Source organism: Pollicipes pollicipes, unplaced genomic scaffold (genome assembly GCF_011947565.3).
Source record: "Pollicipes pollicipes isolate AB1234 unplaced genomic scaffold, Ppol_2.1 Scaffold_4002;HRSCAF=4701_pilon_pilon_pilon, whole genome shotgun sequence".
NCBI lineage: Eukaryota > Metazoa > Arthropoda > Thecostraca > Pollicipedomorpha > Pollicipedidae > Pollicipes > Pollicipes pollicipes.
Window position 1 is genome coordinate 1,906,308 of NW_023596420.1, and position 13,387 is coordinate 1,919,694.

Below are 13,387 nucleotides of genomic sequence, written 5' to 3' on the forward strand. Positions count from 1 at the left end.
CAGAGGGTGATTACGCACCGGGCTTATACACCCTTCAAAAATGGAGGGCGGTTACGCACCGAGCTTATACAACCTCCAAAAATATTTCAGATGGTTGTGCGTGTCAAGCATACGCGGATTGCCAGCCTTAGAGGGAAGCAAGTGCAAATATGCAGAATCCCGTGCGAAAAGACGGCTCTGTGCGTGATAGGCATCAAACGATCACGAAATCCATCAACTCATCCTGAGCCAGTCCTATTCTGATCACAAATTTTCGGCCGCCGAGCGCGCATATCTAGTGGATGGATGGTTGCTATGCTGGTCTCGCACACGGTAAGCCCGGGTTCGAGTCTCGAGGACGGCCGCTGTTAAGAGGATGGCTTCATGACCTATCGGTGTGGCGTGATCATGCCAACTCGCTAAGCGGGATGAATTCTTAGTGGGATTTTCGTTCGGACAGCAGCGTGGTTTTTTATGCCAGAGGGAGGACTAAAGACAAGGAGGACACCGGCCCTCCAGGGGAGGGAGTCCACCCCCTACAGAGATATTGGGGATCCCGTGAAGGTTCACCGTAAATCTAAATGAGGCCAGCAACTTGTGTAAACATTAATGAGAAATGTGTAATTTCTAGACAATATGTGTAATTTAATGTGTGAAATGTGTAAACATTAGTGAAAAGTTGGGTGAATACGACCCTTCCAGGCACTGCTTGAAGATCATTTCGTCCCAGCCCGGGATGTCTATCAGCTGCCGTTCTGGTGACATGGAGGCGGGTTCGCCTGACGTGTTCGTCCGGAGGTCCTCATACATGTACGTCCTACATTGGTGTCCTCCCTGGCGTGGGAGGCCCTTTTGCGGCTTCTGGCCAGGGTATTTGACCCGGAATAGGCGCAAGAGCCCTCATTGGGGCAGCAAGATCTCTGAAAACCGCAGGTGATCCAATAACTGGCACAGAGACCCATGTTTGGCCAACGGACCCTTGGCTAAAACGTGGTGAAGGGCCCCGCAAGGGCCCCGGGTCACCTCTGGCCGACTTGGAACTCCTTCCGTCACAGGACCCCCTGTTGGACACTCTGGAGCCTGACCGTCAAGAGACCACTCATTGTTGTAGGGACTCCGACCAATGCAAATCACGGGCCTCGGTCTCGTTCCTGCTAAAGAAATGGGGCCTCATGCCTCAAAACAACACGGAGTCCACTATTCGGTGTAGTGGTCTCCGGCCGAAATAGGTGCTCGCACTGTTCCAGAGGTCCGCAATCGGCGAAAAAGGCATATTGGCTGACATTTGGAATCACAGCCATACGGGCCAGGATGACCTGCAGCCTTTCGACCCTCACGGCCATTCAGTCTTCCCACCGACCCGCTTATTGTCAGTCTTGAAGGGCACGTCGGTCTCTCTTCAGGCACCCTCGTACACTCCATGACTAACTCGGGGGTCCTTGTCAACGCCGGACCTCCGGTTAGGCGCTGTGTGCCCCTGGCCGACACAGGGGCTCCTCATTGGCTCGGGGTGCACCGACCAATGTAAATCGCGGGTCCTGACCTTGTCCCTGCTTGGGAAATGGCTCCCAGGCCCATGCCGGGGCCCAGTGGGTGCAACAGGTCCTCTGGCTGGTTTTTGAGGGTCCGACGCGCGCCCCCTCAATGACCTTTAGCTAGCCCTTCCGGTCCCATATCAGATTTACGATGCGCCCATTTGAGATTTCGTCCTGGTCACCTGAATAACACTTCAGGCTAAGGAGCAATTCCTTTCTCCCCACGGCAGTCCGACATCAAGGGCAAACCGAGTTCGAGGAGGGGCGAAAAGTCGAAAATAACATAATTATCCCCAAGAACGTACAGTAACAAGCAGTCGAACGTACAGCAACAAGCAGAGGCGGATCCAGAAAGGAGGGCCACGGGCATGTCCTCCCTTTGGGCCTCGAAGGGCCCATTGGCTCCGAGGGGCCCATAGCCGGTCGAGAAGGTGCAGTTTTTTTCGCACAAAACGAAACAAAACTGGGTTCCTCTGGACTTACAAGCCACCAAGAACAGTTGTAAGCGAAAGTGAACGGCCTATGAGAAGTCCCAAAATTACTCAATGATTGGAAAAGTTGTGAAATGGAAATTGTGAGCCCCATTACACTGTCTAGGGCCCATACTGTTTCCGGGGGACCTGTACTCCTCTTGCAGGCTCATTTCGGTCCTTTAGGAGCGTTCCACGTTGTCCTTTATTTCTTTGCATTTGCCCAGAGGGCCCCGTGCGCTGTTGTTGGGGTCCTTCCTGCTAGCGTGCCGGGGAACTCATGTCAATCGCGGGCCGTTCCATGGATGATTTCCATTCGCCAGATAGGCTCTGTGAGCGGTAGCCAGATTCCCGTACCTTAACCTGCCTGGTTTTCTCGGTCGCTCAGGGGCCCTTTACGTGGGTATCGGTTCACCTACCGACACTTGCACCTACACACTTGCGATATGCCCATGGGTCCTCTACATTGGTCTAGGGCGTTTCCAATTTTCTGTCACTTGCTTAGGGCCCTACACGCTTGTCGGGGGCCCATCTAATGGCCTGCTTGGGCACACTTAGTCGTTCGGGGACCGTCTACACTGGGTTTTTGGTACTTCGTTTCTGAATGGGGAGCCTACGCTTCTGTGTGGGGGGGGGGGGGGAGGCCATCTGATAGCCTGCTCGGGCACATTTGATCGTTCGGGGGCCCTCTATATTGGGCCTTAGGCACGTGCTATTTGAATGGGGCCCTACGCACTTGTCGGGAGCCCCTCTGTTCGACTCCTCGGCCACACTGGATTGCTGGTGGGCCCTGCGCATTGGTTCTCGGTGTTTGAATTTAGCGCCCTCTGCCCGTATCGGGGTCATCTGATAACCTGTTCGGGTACACTCCATTTTTCGGGACACTCCGCAGGGGGCTTTAGGTACTTCTTATTTGAATGGAGGGCCTTAAGCTTCTGTCGGGGCCCCCATCTGATAAGATGCTCGGGCCCTTTCGATCGTGGGAGACCTCTACGTTTGGTTTTGGGTACTTCCTTTTCTAATGGAGTGCCCTCGCTCTTTTCGGGGACTCTATTTGTTAACCTGCTCTGGCGCACTCGGTTATTCGGAGCCTTCTACATCGTGCCGTGGGTAATCCATATTTGGACAGAATGCCCTACGCTCTTGCCGGAGCCTCATCTGTTAACCTGCTCGGGCACACTCGAATATCCAGAGGCCCTCCACATTGTGTCTTGGGTACTTCCTATCTGAATAGAGGGACCTACGCACTTGTCGGGGACCCCATCTGTTCGCCGCTTCGGCCACATTGGATTGTTCGGAGACCCTATATATTGGGTCTTGGTGCTTGAATTTAGGGCCCTACACTCCTGTCTGGGTCACCTGATAATCTGTTCGGGTATACTCCATCTTTCGGGGGCCCTCCGCACTGGGTTTTGAATACTTCTTATTTGAATGAAGGGCCCGGCACTCTTTTCGGCAGGCACATTACATCATTCTGGGGCCATTTACCTAAGATCTTCCGTGCTTCCCAGTCGAATGGAGGCCCTTACGCTCTTGTTGGCAGCCCTATTTGTTAACCTGCTCGGGCACACTCGATCATTCGGGGGGCCTTTTACATTGGGTATTGGGTGTTTCCTATTTGAATGAGGGGGGGCCCTACACTTTTGACCAGGCACTGTCTCTTTACTTGGCCAGACGCACTGGATCATTCGAGGGTCCTCTGCAATGGGTCTTGAATATTTCCTATCTGAATGGAGGGTCCTATGCTCTTTTTGGGAGCATTATCTGTTAACCTGCTCGGGCACACTCGATCATTCGGGGGGGCCCTACATTGGGTCTTCGATACTTCCTTTTTGAATGGAGGGCCCCAAGCTCTTGACGGGGCCATACATGTTAACTTGTTCTGGCGCACTCGATCGCTCAGAGCCCTACACATTGTGTCGTGAGTATTTCTTATTTGAATGGATGGCCCTATGTTCTTAGCGGGCCCCATTTATTCAGCTGCCCCGGCCGATGGCGGATGCAGAGGGTGGGGGGGGGGGGGGGAGGTGGGGGGAGGCACAGGACCATGTACCATGGGCCATACCGAGGGAACCTAAAGGCTCCGAAGGGGCCCGTAACCGGCCGGACGGATGCAGTTTCCTTACAACAAAAGCACAACAAAATTGAACGCATTTGGGTCTAGAGATGACCAAGAACCATTGCTAGCAAAAGTAAAGAGTTCATAAGTAAACGAGGCTTATTCTTCGCTGATTTAGTGTTGCTTGGGGGGGAATTTTGGGTCTCATTACGCTGTCTAGAGGCATTACGCTGCTGGCTGTCTGTCCCTTTATGTCCACGTGCTGCGTCAGTCTGATCGCTAAGGAGCTTTCCACGTTACCCTTGATCTCTTCACATTTTTCGTAGGGCCCAATGTGCTGTTGGGACGCCATCTGCCTCCATGCTTGAGCAGTGTTGATCAATTGGGTTTTCCTCCACGGACTCTTCCCATTCGCCCGAAAGGCTACATACACTTTTTCTGGGGCCGCATATGCCAGAGTACACTCAGCTGCTCAGGGGGCCTTCATATAAATCTCAGGTACTTTCTACTTGCTTGAAGGGCCTTGTGCCGTTGCTAGGGCTCTTATAAGGTAAGGCACGAAGACGCTCGATGCTCAGGGACCCTCTACTTTGATCGAGGGCTCTCTCTTTGGTCTCATTTGCGGCTGACTTTTCACTCCTATCGAGACTCGTGTTGTTAACCTGCCCGTGCACTCTTCATTGCACAGGGGTATTCATTTATAGTCTTAAATAATTCCCCCTTTACTCGGAGGGTCCTGTGCTATGACCGGGGCTCCATAGGTCAGCCTGCCGAGGCTCTACCGATCGTTTAGGGGCCCACCACCTTTGCCCACCACGTGAGTTCAGTTTTTGCTTGCTCTGAGGACCCTATACGTGTTGACGGGAGCCACTGTGTTGGTCTCCTGCGGCACCCATGACCGCTCAGGTTCCGTCCCTATCGGCCTTGGTGCCTTCGCCTTTAAGTAGCGGTCGAACACGCGCCGATGAATTTTTACGCGCAATTGCCAAACGGAATTATACATGCCTCCGCCGTCGTCTTCGTCATTTCCACTGGCTGTTCAGTGTGTCGCACCCATTTATATTTACGGTCAACCTTCACGGGATCCTCAATATCCCTGCAGAGTGTGGACTCCTTCCCCCTAGCATTAGAAACTACGGTGCTGCCCGATATGAAACGCGCTATTAAGATTTAATTCCGCTTAGAAGTGAAGCGAGTTGGCAGCTTCACGCCGCGCCGATAGACCATGAAACCACCCACTCAACGGCGGCCGTCGTTGATATTCGAATCCGGAGTTTACCGCGTGCGAGACCAGCACGCCAGCCATGCGCCCACTGGAAATGCGAGCCCGGTGGCCGAAAATTCGTGATAAAAAAATGGTTCAGTGAGTTGATAAATTTCGTGATCGTTTGATGCCTATCACACATAGAATCGACCTTTCGCAGAGCATTCTGCATTTTGGCACTTTCTTCCCTCCAAGACTGCCAATCCTCGTACGCTTGACACGCATAACCATCTGAAATATTTTTGGAGGGTGTTTAAGTCCTGTGCCCTCCGTTTTGGAGCGTGTGTACGCACTGCCTATTTCAGTAGTACTCCACCTGCGTTGAGGACGCGTAGGCTGGTTAAGTTTGATGTGCGTTGCCTAATTAGCCCTGAATAACTGCGTGACTGCACTTTTGAGGCAAAGCGCAGCTCAGGATTCACGTTGTTTCTATGGTCATGGTTGCCTCGGTGGTCCCCGCTAATCCATGCAGGGCGCGCGCTGTTCAGCTGCAGAAGCCATGTCATCAGGCCAAATTTGGCACAGATCTACGGAGCTCGCGCCCCACCACTTAGCGTGCAAATTGTTTAGGTACCATCACACGTCACATGTCTAACTCTGTTAATCATCAGTACTGATAAAATACCGCAGAAGCCTAGAACTGCATCCATCATAACTTGACCCGCTTCGAAGCCGCCCAAGTCACTTGTTCGTTCTGCTGTCATCCAGTATTTTTGTACATCTGTCGGGACTTGAACATATACATGGTTCAATAATAGGGCTTTCGGACTTCAGATCCGCATCAAACGGAAAAGATCGTCAGCCCCCACACCACAGGTGTCGATTTGTATAATTTTGAGAGACCTGTCCCCGTGTTGAGTTGCCCCCTCCCCAAATGGTGCTGGTTGGAATACTACAGAAAACGTGGGCAAAAGATGATAAAAACGCAAAAACTATCTGTTTTGATCTTTCTGCGTAGTGGCGTCTGGTGCCCTTTTATAACAAAACGCCATTGTTGCTCTCACCACCAGATACAAATCGTAACAGCTGAGCAGATACACGATGCAACAAAATTCACATACCCAGCGCGATAAGACACGTAATGGTTTGAGGTTGAGTGAAAAGCTCTGGAATATCGGAATGACTTAAGTTTGTCATGGCTAACCTCGCTCCCGTCTCCACAACCAAAATACGTGCCGCCTCTCATGACCGCCATAGAAGAGCACCACCGGCGCCCTAAGGTGGCCTCTTAAGGGACGCTTTCACGTGCCGATCAGAAGAGACGCGTACTGCCAGTGCCTGCTCGCGGAATCCACCCCTGCGGGACTTCTATACTGCTTAAATTAAAAGTTTTGGTAACACAAAAAAAGATTAAAAACACACATTGCGTTTAATCAAGATTAAGTGGGCTACATCCAATGAGAAAAAAGTGTGTGTGTGGGGGGGGGGGGTAGGTTATCGGGCCTTCGGCTCGCCCCCCCCCCCCCCCCAATAATTTACAGAAAGTGCTACCGCTGGCCTACACGTAACTTGCCACATGTATGCACGATGTGTCCAAATCGGAAGTGCGTGACTAGGCATCCTAGATAGACTATCTGATTGACACTGCGACCCGCTGGCCACCCGATCGCACCGCCGCGCTGCTCGGGACGATACCAGATATTCATGTCCAGCAACCAAACGCCAATAATCGAGTGCACGGTGTCAACTCTGGCTGCACATGACATCACCAAACTTGCAATATACATAACTGGGCCTTTCAATAACACTCCTGTATTTGTTCGTCTGCATGGACCAATACAGCAGTTATACCGTCACGCTTACAGGCTTCACTCAAGTCACCAAAGCTCTGCCAAGGTCAGCCTCTTTCAACTGCAGCCACTCTTAAGCTAAGCATGTTCACAGAAATACAAGACACACAGCAACATTGTCGCAGGTAGTATATGGTTTAAATACGATGACGACAATGGGGAAATACAATGTCCATTGACAATGCCACAATAACAAAATTCCCGAAACACTCTGTGAAATCGCCCTCACACAAGAAAAATAACTATAGAATAGATGCCAAAGATGAAGAAACACGTGTATAATATAGCGATGACAGAGGGCGAATGAATGCAGCTTCCCTAACCAGATCGAAACAGTTCACAATTGACGTCCGGAAACGATGAATCATTCCACAAAAAGCAGTCTATCAAGAGCGCACCGAACAACGTCCACTGAAGATGGTTGGGCGCGGTGGCCCACAAAAGGCACATCTCGCACACCATAGGAGTGATAGATGATCGCCTTTACGGAAAGTGGTCGTCCCAGAGAGATGCATGCGCATCCAGCTCGTTCTGCATGCGGTCAGACGGTGTTACGGCCACCCTCATAGGTCGTGTGCGGGCCGTCTTCGCCCCCGGCTGCTCCTCGTCCCTGTCCTGATCTTCGCCACCCACCTCCACCTCGTCTGTGACGGGCAGGTGCAGCAGCAGCTGCTCCATATCACGGCCGGACGAGGCGCCGCCGGCATGCTCCCCAGTCATCTCCTCCCAGTGTTGCCACAGTCGGCCGGCCGACTCGGTCGCCGCCGCCGCCAACGACGCCCCGCCGGCGCGGCGCAGCACCAGCAGCTCCTCCGACGGCCGCTGCTCGGGGCCGGCGCCACCGGTCTCACGGCGGGCGACGGGCGCGGCTGGCCGCCGCTGTCCCAGAAGCTGCCGGTACAGCTTCTGCGTCTCGGCGTCTCGCTGGCCGGCCGCGGCGGCTGCGTGCAGCGGCGGCAGTGGCAGGCGCACCACGTCGCGCACGTGCTCGTACTGGCGGCGCGTGAGGTGGCGGCGCAGCGCCACGGCGCGCCGTAGATCCTCGGGCTCCCAGTGCGTCGCCTGGCGCGGTCGGCGCCCCAGCAGCACGTCCACCTGCCGCGGCGTGAACACGCGCAGCAGTTCCGCCTGCTGGCCGTTGGCCGCCAGCGCCCTCTCGTTGGCCACCACGGCGTTCTCCAGCACGCGCACGCGCAGCTCCAGCACCTCGGTGCGTAGCCGGTGGAGCTGCGTGTGCGCCTCGTCCAGCGTGGTTGGTGAGAGCAGCATGTCGCCACCGGCTGCGTCGTCGGCTCCGGCGGCGGCAGGCCCGGCGTCGGCAGGCGGGAAGAGCGGCGCCACGTCCGCGGCAAACCCCTGCTCCTCGAGGTCGACCTCGTGGCGCGCCTGTAGCGCCTGCAGCTGCTCAGTCTGCCGGCGGAGAGTCAGCTGCAACGAGCGGATCGTACGCTGCCGGCCTAGGATGTCGCGGAACCTCTCCGGCATGCCGGGCGGCAGCCGGTCCGAGCCCCGGGCCTGCCCCGACTCCGCCGGCCTGCACGGATCCGAGGCCCGCGGCGGGCTCGTCCGCGGGCCCATTCCGTTCGCCAGCGAGGCTGTGTGCAGTCCTTCCGCCGCCTGTGAAGCCGAGCCCCACGCGCCGTCCGCCTCACCGACGTCACCCTGGATGAGCCGCACCGCCTGCGCGTCCGCGTCCTCGCCCTCCGCCCCGCTCTCCGCTGCCAGCTGCTCGGTCAGCCCGCGGGACGCGAACACCCACACGGGCGCGGCGGCTCCCGCGCGCCGGCCGTCCGCCTCCGGCGAAAGGGCCAGGTCACTGAATGTGCCGCCCACCAGCACCTGGTCGCCGCGCCGGTCCACCTGCACTACGTCCACGAGCGGCCGTCGCGCGCGCCGCATCTTGAGCCGGTGGCGGATCTGTTGCACACCACTGCTGCCACCCAGCAGACGGCCACTCTCATACTCCTGCAGTGCGTCACTCACATACTTCTGACGCAGCTCGTCCTGCTCCGGGTTGTTGATGCAAGCTGGACGAATGCTCACAGGAGCAGTTCTGTGCAAAAAAACTTGGTGAGCAGAACCATGGATCACTGCACTGAATACAGGCTTACTTCAGGATTCAGATGCACTAAACAGCAGACCATCCAAGTTTTAATAGGTAAGATATATATTATTCTACCTTGTGGATAAATATGTGGTCATGCTGAGGTCATAGCAATCCTATTTCTGCTAAGAGTGTCAAGAAAAAAAGTGGCATATAATTCACATAATGGCAAACAATGTGAGTAGTGCATACTCGTGTTCTTCACTATATTCTATATGACCATATGATTACATGCCAACAGTCAATATGTAAGTAGTTTACTATTAGCTACCAAGATGGTAATTCAGTCATAACAGACATGAAATTCAGGGAAACATCTCACCAATCTATGAATCTGAATAAGAAACAGGTTTAACAGGGTTCAAGATGAATAATATAATGGCAAGATAAAGTGTCACCCAGCTACCAACCTGATTTTCCTCCATCCAAGGGTGACAAATGTTGGCACTGCATCATTCTTAAGACGAGGTCTTGCTGCAGAACTTCCTGATGTCATAAGAGTGTACTGATAGTGATTCTTAAAATCTGACTTGCGGAAATGTGCTGAGCATATTTTGGCATTTGTTGCTGATTTGCTGCCAATTAAATCTGTGCGGCCACATAATTCCAACCAATGTTTTGCTAGCTCCTGGTTCCTTGGCAGAGAATGATAGGAAACACGGCGAGAAGAGGGCCTACACCCAGGCACCAAACAATACGCTGGCATACCTGCCAATAACTGAATTCAACTTTAGAGCGACACACAATCCTGAGTTGCAGGACAGGGCCCGTAACTTCTATCACAATTTCTCCCCACCCACAAGCCTACAATGCAAGTGAGACTTCGAATGGCTAAGGAGCACAATGACTCTGCCGAATCCATCCCACTCAAACCTCACACGTACACACGCACGCCTTTATCTGGATCCGCGACATCACGCTAAGTATTCTATTTTCCTTTGGTTCTGTCTCTTGCGCCATATATGAATTGTGGTGCACTGATAAAACATGACTAAATATGCTGCAAAGAAATCTACCAGGACTTATTTTTTACCGTGTACGTTTACCGCTGCAAGAAAACTGTGAGATTTTCTGGAGCTCCATCAGAATTCGACTCTGTATTGATTAACTAAAAGGGTGTTAACTGATGCTTTCTTCCGCTTAAACTATCAGCACCTGGCTCCGCAGGCATTACGCGTTTGCGCAACGCCAGCTGTCCTGCTGGGGAGCTGTGTGGAGCCACGTTAAAGGGCTACGTGGCTTTTATTGTAGAGTGCCAATGAAAGCCTTAGTTTCGATCATTTGAAGCTTTCTTTCCTTGTCAAAAACTTAATACATTCGACAAATGAAAAAATAACACCAAAAGGCATTTTCAGCCTCTTTGCAGCATTTTATTGATCGTCTTACTACATTTGTGACGCAAGAGCCAGAACTGACGCAGGTTAAAATTGTTTCATTACCCACGTTGGGTTAGCTGTTCGGGCATGGCATTGCGTTCTGAGGCCTTGGCATTGGGATTGCCCACGGATGGTGAGGTATGTATGATCTCGGTCGTACGAGAGCAAAGTCCTAGTGGATTTGGAACCATTTGTTGCTTTGGAAATGCCGATTTGTACGCAGCCTGCAGAAAACGCGCTCAGCTATGCCGTATGACATAGGGGTAGGGACGCCTCAGAAAGAGGGGGAAGGCCAATGCCAATTTCAAGTTAATTTAACGCCAAAGTCAATTCGTTTTGAGCATCGCCGTAGGCGTTTTGCCAGACGTTCTCAGAAAGTGTTCACATGCACCATGCATGTAAGTATGTGAAGGGATTGTAGACAATTTGTGTGTTGGGGTGGGAGGAGGTGGGGTTGGGGATGATTTTCAGACTTTATAATTCCATATTGAGTCAATGTAGGTGGGAGTCAAAGGAAAAATGGGTCGGATGTACATTGCTACCTCATGTTAAGAAAGAGTATTGTACATCAGTTGTCATTTTTAAGGCAGAACATATTGTAGTTAATTATAAAACAGGTCATCTACGCCCTTACCTTGGAACTTACATAACTATGATAGCAAACATCTGAGCGCAAACGTGCAGCAACCACGACCCGGGCGCCATTTCCATGTGTGATGGCAACATTACTGCGTGATCACAACATTACTGTGCATCAAGAACCATTAAAAATGTATGAGGCCAAGGTGACAGGAATTCAATAAAATGTGTTTCTTGCATGTCCAAGAAGTCTTCCATATTGTTTGTAGATTGGTCAACATGTTGGGGAAATATGACATTTTTGTGTGGGAATGAAAAGTGAAATGAGAATATGGCAGCTAGACAAAACTTCTTAATACAGCATATATATATGGCATGGAAGGTGGATGCCAATGGTACACTGGGTTGAAGAGGATGGGGTGTGGGTTATGTTGGGCTGGGCTGGGCTGGGCTGGGCTAGTTTAGTTTAGTTCAGGCTATGTTCCGGACTATTCTGGCCTGTCCGTTTCATAAACGTGCGTAGATGCGATGAGAAATGTTTTTCATTGCATTGTTATTGTTACTTTGGTCCCGTGCATTTTTTATGGTTCTTGATAAGCAGAAATATTGTAATTACGCAACAGCAACGCAGAAACGGCGCTGGGGAGTCGAGGCGGTGGGGTGCGTGCGGCGCTGGGGAGCTCGCTATCATAAATATTAAAAGTTGAAGGTAGGAGCATGAATCTATGTGTTTTAAGATTATTTACAATATGTTCCGCCTTGAACACGACGAATGGTATACAATGATTTTTTCTAAGTTAGGTAGCAATGTATACCTACACCAAAAAGTGGTCATGACTAATTGGATTCTCCAGGTGACAAGTAGCATCAATTTATTCCTTTTTCCATCCCACAGCGATCAAAAATAGGCCATGAAGCGTAAACTGGATGCGACCAAGTCCGTGAAGCCGACTGTAAGTGATGCCGGTCCTGCCGCAGCCGCGGCCGATCCAGCGCCGATGAGCCGAGCTCAGCGCGCCCTGGTAGAGCGCAACCGGCAGCGGGCGCTGCTGCTGCGCCAGGCGCGGCTGCGCGAGCACCCGTCGCAGGCGGCGCTGGACGGCGGCTGTGCCGGCCGCGTACTGCGTGTACAAGGTGCACGCCTGGTCGACTCCGGCGGCGGCTTCTTCGTGGACGAGGAGGCGGCAGACCCGGCGCCGGCAGCGCCAGCGCCGCTGCGCGAGATCCCGGCGCCTATCCATGTTTCGGAGCGACCGGCGTGTGACGAGTGCGACGCGGCCGTGGCCTCCTCGTTCCTGGTGGACAGCTTCGACTGCGCGGTGTGCGATGCGTGTCACAAGGAGCACGCGGAGAAATACGCGCTTGTCACGCGCACCGAGGCCAAAAACGAGTACATCCTGCGCGACTCGGACCTGGACGAGCGCGAACCGCTGCTGCGCTTCATCACGCGTCGCAACCCGCACAACCCGCGCTGGGGTCAGATGAAGTTGTACCTGCGCCTGCAGGTGGAGGAGCGCGCGCTGCTCGTATGGGGCTCCGAGGAGGAACTGGAGCGGCAGCACGAGCTGCGCGACAAGAAGCGCGAGAAGGTCAAGGTCAACAAGTTCAACCGGCGCGTCAAGGAGCTGCGCATGGCGGTGCGTAGCAGCGTATACAAGAAGAAGCTGACCGGCCACGAGCACACTTACGGCGAGGAGGTGTACGATGAGGAGGCGGACACGTACACGCGCACGTGCACAGAGTGTGACCACTCCCAGACGTATGAGAAAATGTGAGGCGACGTGGTAGGCTGTGTGCGGCACCCGTGTTGTGTGTTGTAGTTGGATGTCGTTTTAATATCTGTGTCAGTGATGGTGCGTTATGCTTGGTGACCGCTGATAAATAATGATCTGATCTGTCAGCGGGTTTGAAAGGTTGCATAATGGGGCGCTGTGGTCCATGAATTGTGCGTACAAGTCTTGAATAACCCCTCATCATTGTCGTATCAGTTCAGCTGGTCGCGTCTACGATTTTAGTTGCAGTTATTGTTCCATGTACATCGCAGAATTATTGAACTATGCGGTATTGGCTGCTGTTTTAAGCCTCGTGGTGTTTTTATAGTGCGCATACATCGTAGTTGCGGTCCTGTAGTCCCCATGGCAATGCACGAATGCATGTCGGGGATGTGTTGTGTTGTGTATTGGGCGCCAGACATGAATAGGCCGATACCTGACTGCTCCTCCGCAGACGCC

The 13,387-nt window shown here is 52.9% G+C and overlaps 2 protein-coding genes across 2 annotated transcripts; one reads left to right on the forward strand and one right to left on the reverse strand.

The window, feature by feature from the left end:
- Positions 1–7,580: 7,580 nt before the first annotated feature.
- On the reverse strand, positions 7,581–10,115 carry LOC119093377 (uncharacterized). Its single transcript, XM_037216332.1, has 3 exons — positions 9,612–10,115; positions 8,070–9,150; positions 7,581–7,766 (listed from the first exon to the last, which is right to left on the reverse strand). Exons 1-3 carry the CDS (start codon positions 9,905–9,907, stop codon positions 7,581–7,583), a joined length of 1,563 nt encoding a protein of 520 aa, XP_037072227.1. The 5' UTR covers positions 9,908–10,115.
- A 534-nt stretch (positions 10,116–10,649) lies between these two features.
- On the forward strand, positions 10,650–13,323 carry Xpac (DNA repair protein complementing XP-A cells homolog Xpac). Its single transcript, XM_037217028.1, has 2 exons — positions 10,650–10,715; positions 12,052–13,323. The coding sequence occupies exon 2, from the start codon at positions 12,068–12,070 to the stop codon at positions 12,929–12,931; it is 864 nt and encodes a 287-aa protein (XP_037072923.1). The 5' UTR covers positions 10,650–10,715; positions 12,052–12,067; the 3' UTR covers positions 12,932–13,323.
- The last annotated feature ends 64 nt before the right edge of the window (positions 13,324–13,387 follow it).

Excerpts from the sequence above, each read along its gene's own strand:
- LOC119093377 (XM_037216332.1), bottom strand. The coding sequence starts at position 9,907 with ATGCCAGCGTATTGTTTGGTGCCTGGGTGTAGGCCCTCTTCTCGCCGT. Across the intron at positions 9,151-9,611 it reads CTTGGATGGAGGAAAATCAG|AACTGCTCCTGTGAGCATTC; the intron begins GTTGGTAGCTGG and ends TTTTTTGCACAG. Across the intron at positions 7,767-8,069 it reads ACGAGCACGTGCGCGACGTG|CTGCTGCTGCACCTGCCCGT; the intron begins GTGCGCCTGCCA and ends GATATGGAGCAG.
- Xpac (XM_037217028.1), top strand. The coding sequence starts at position 12,068 with ATGAAGCGTAAACTGGATGCGACCAAGTCCGTGAAGCCGACTGTAAGT.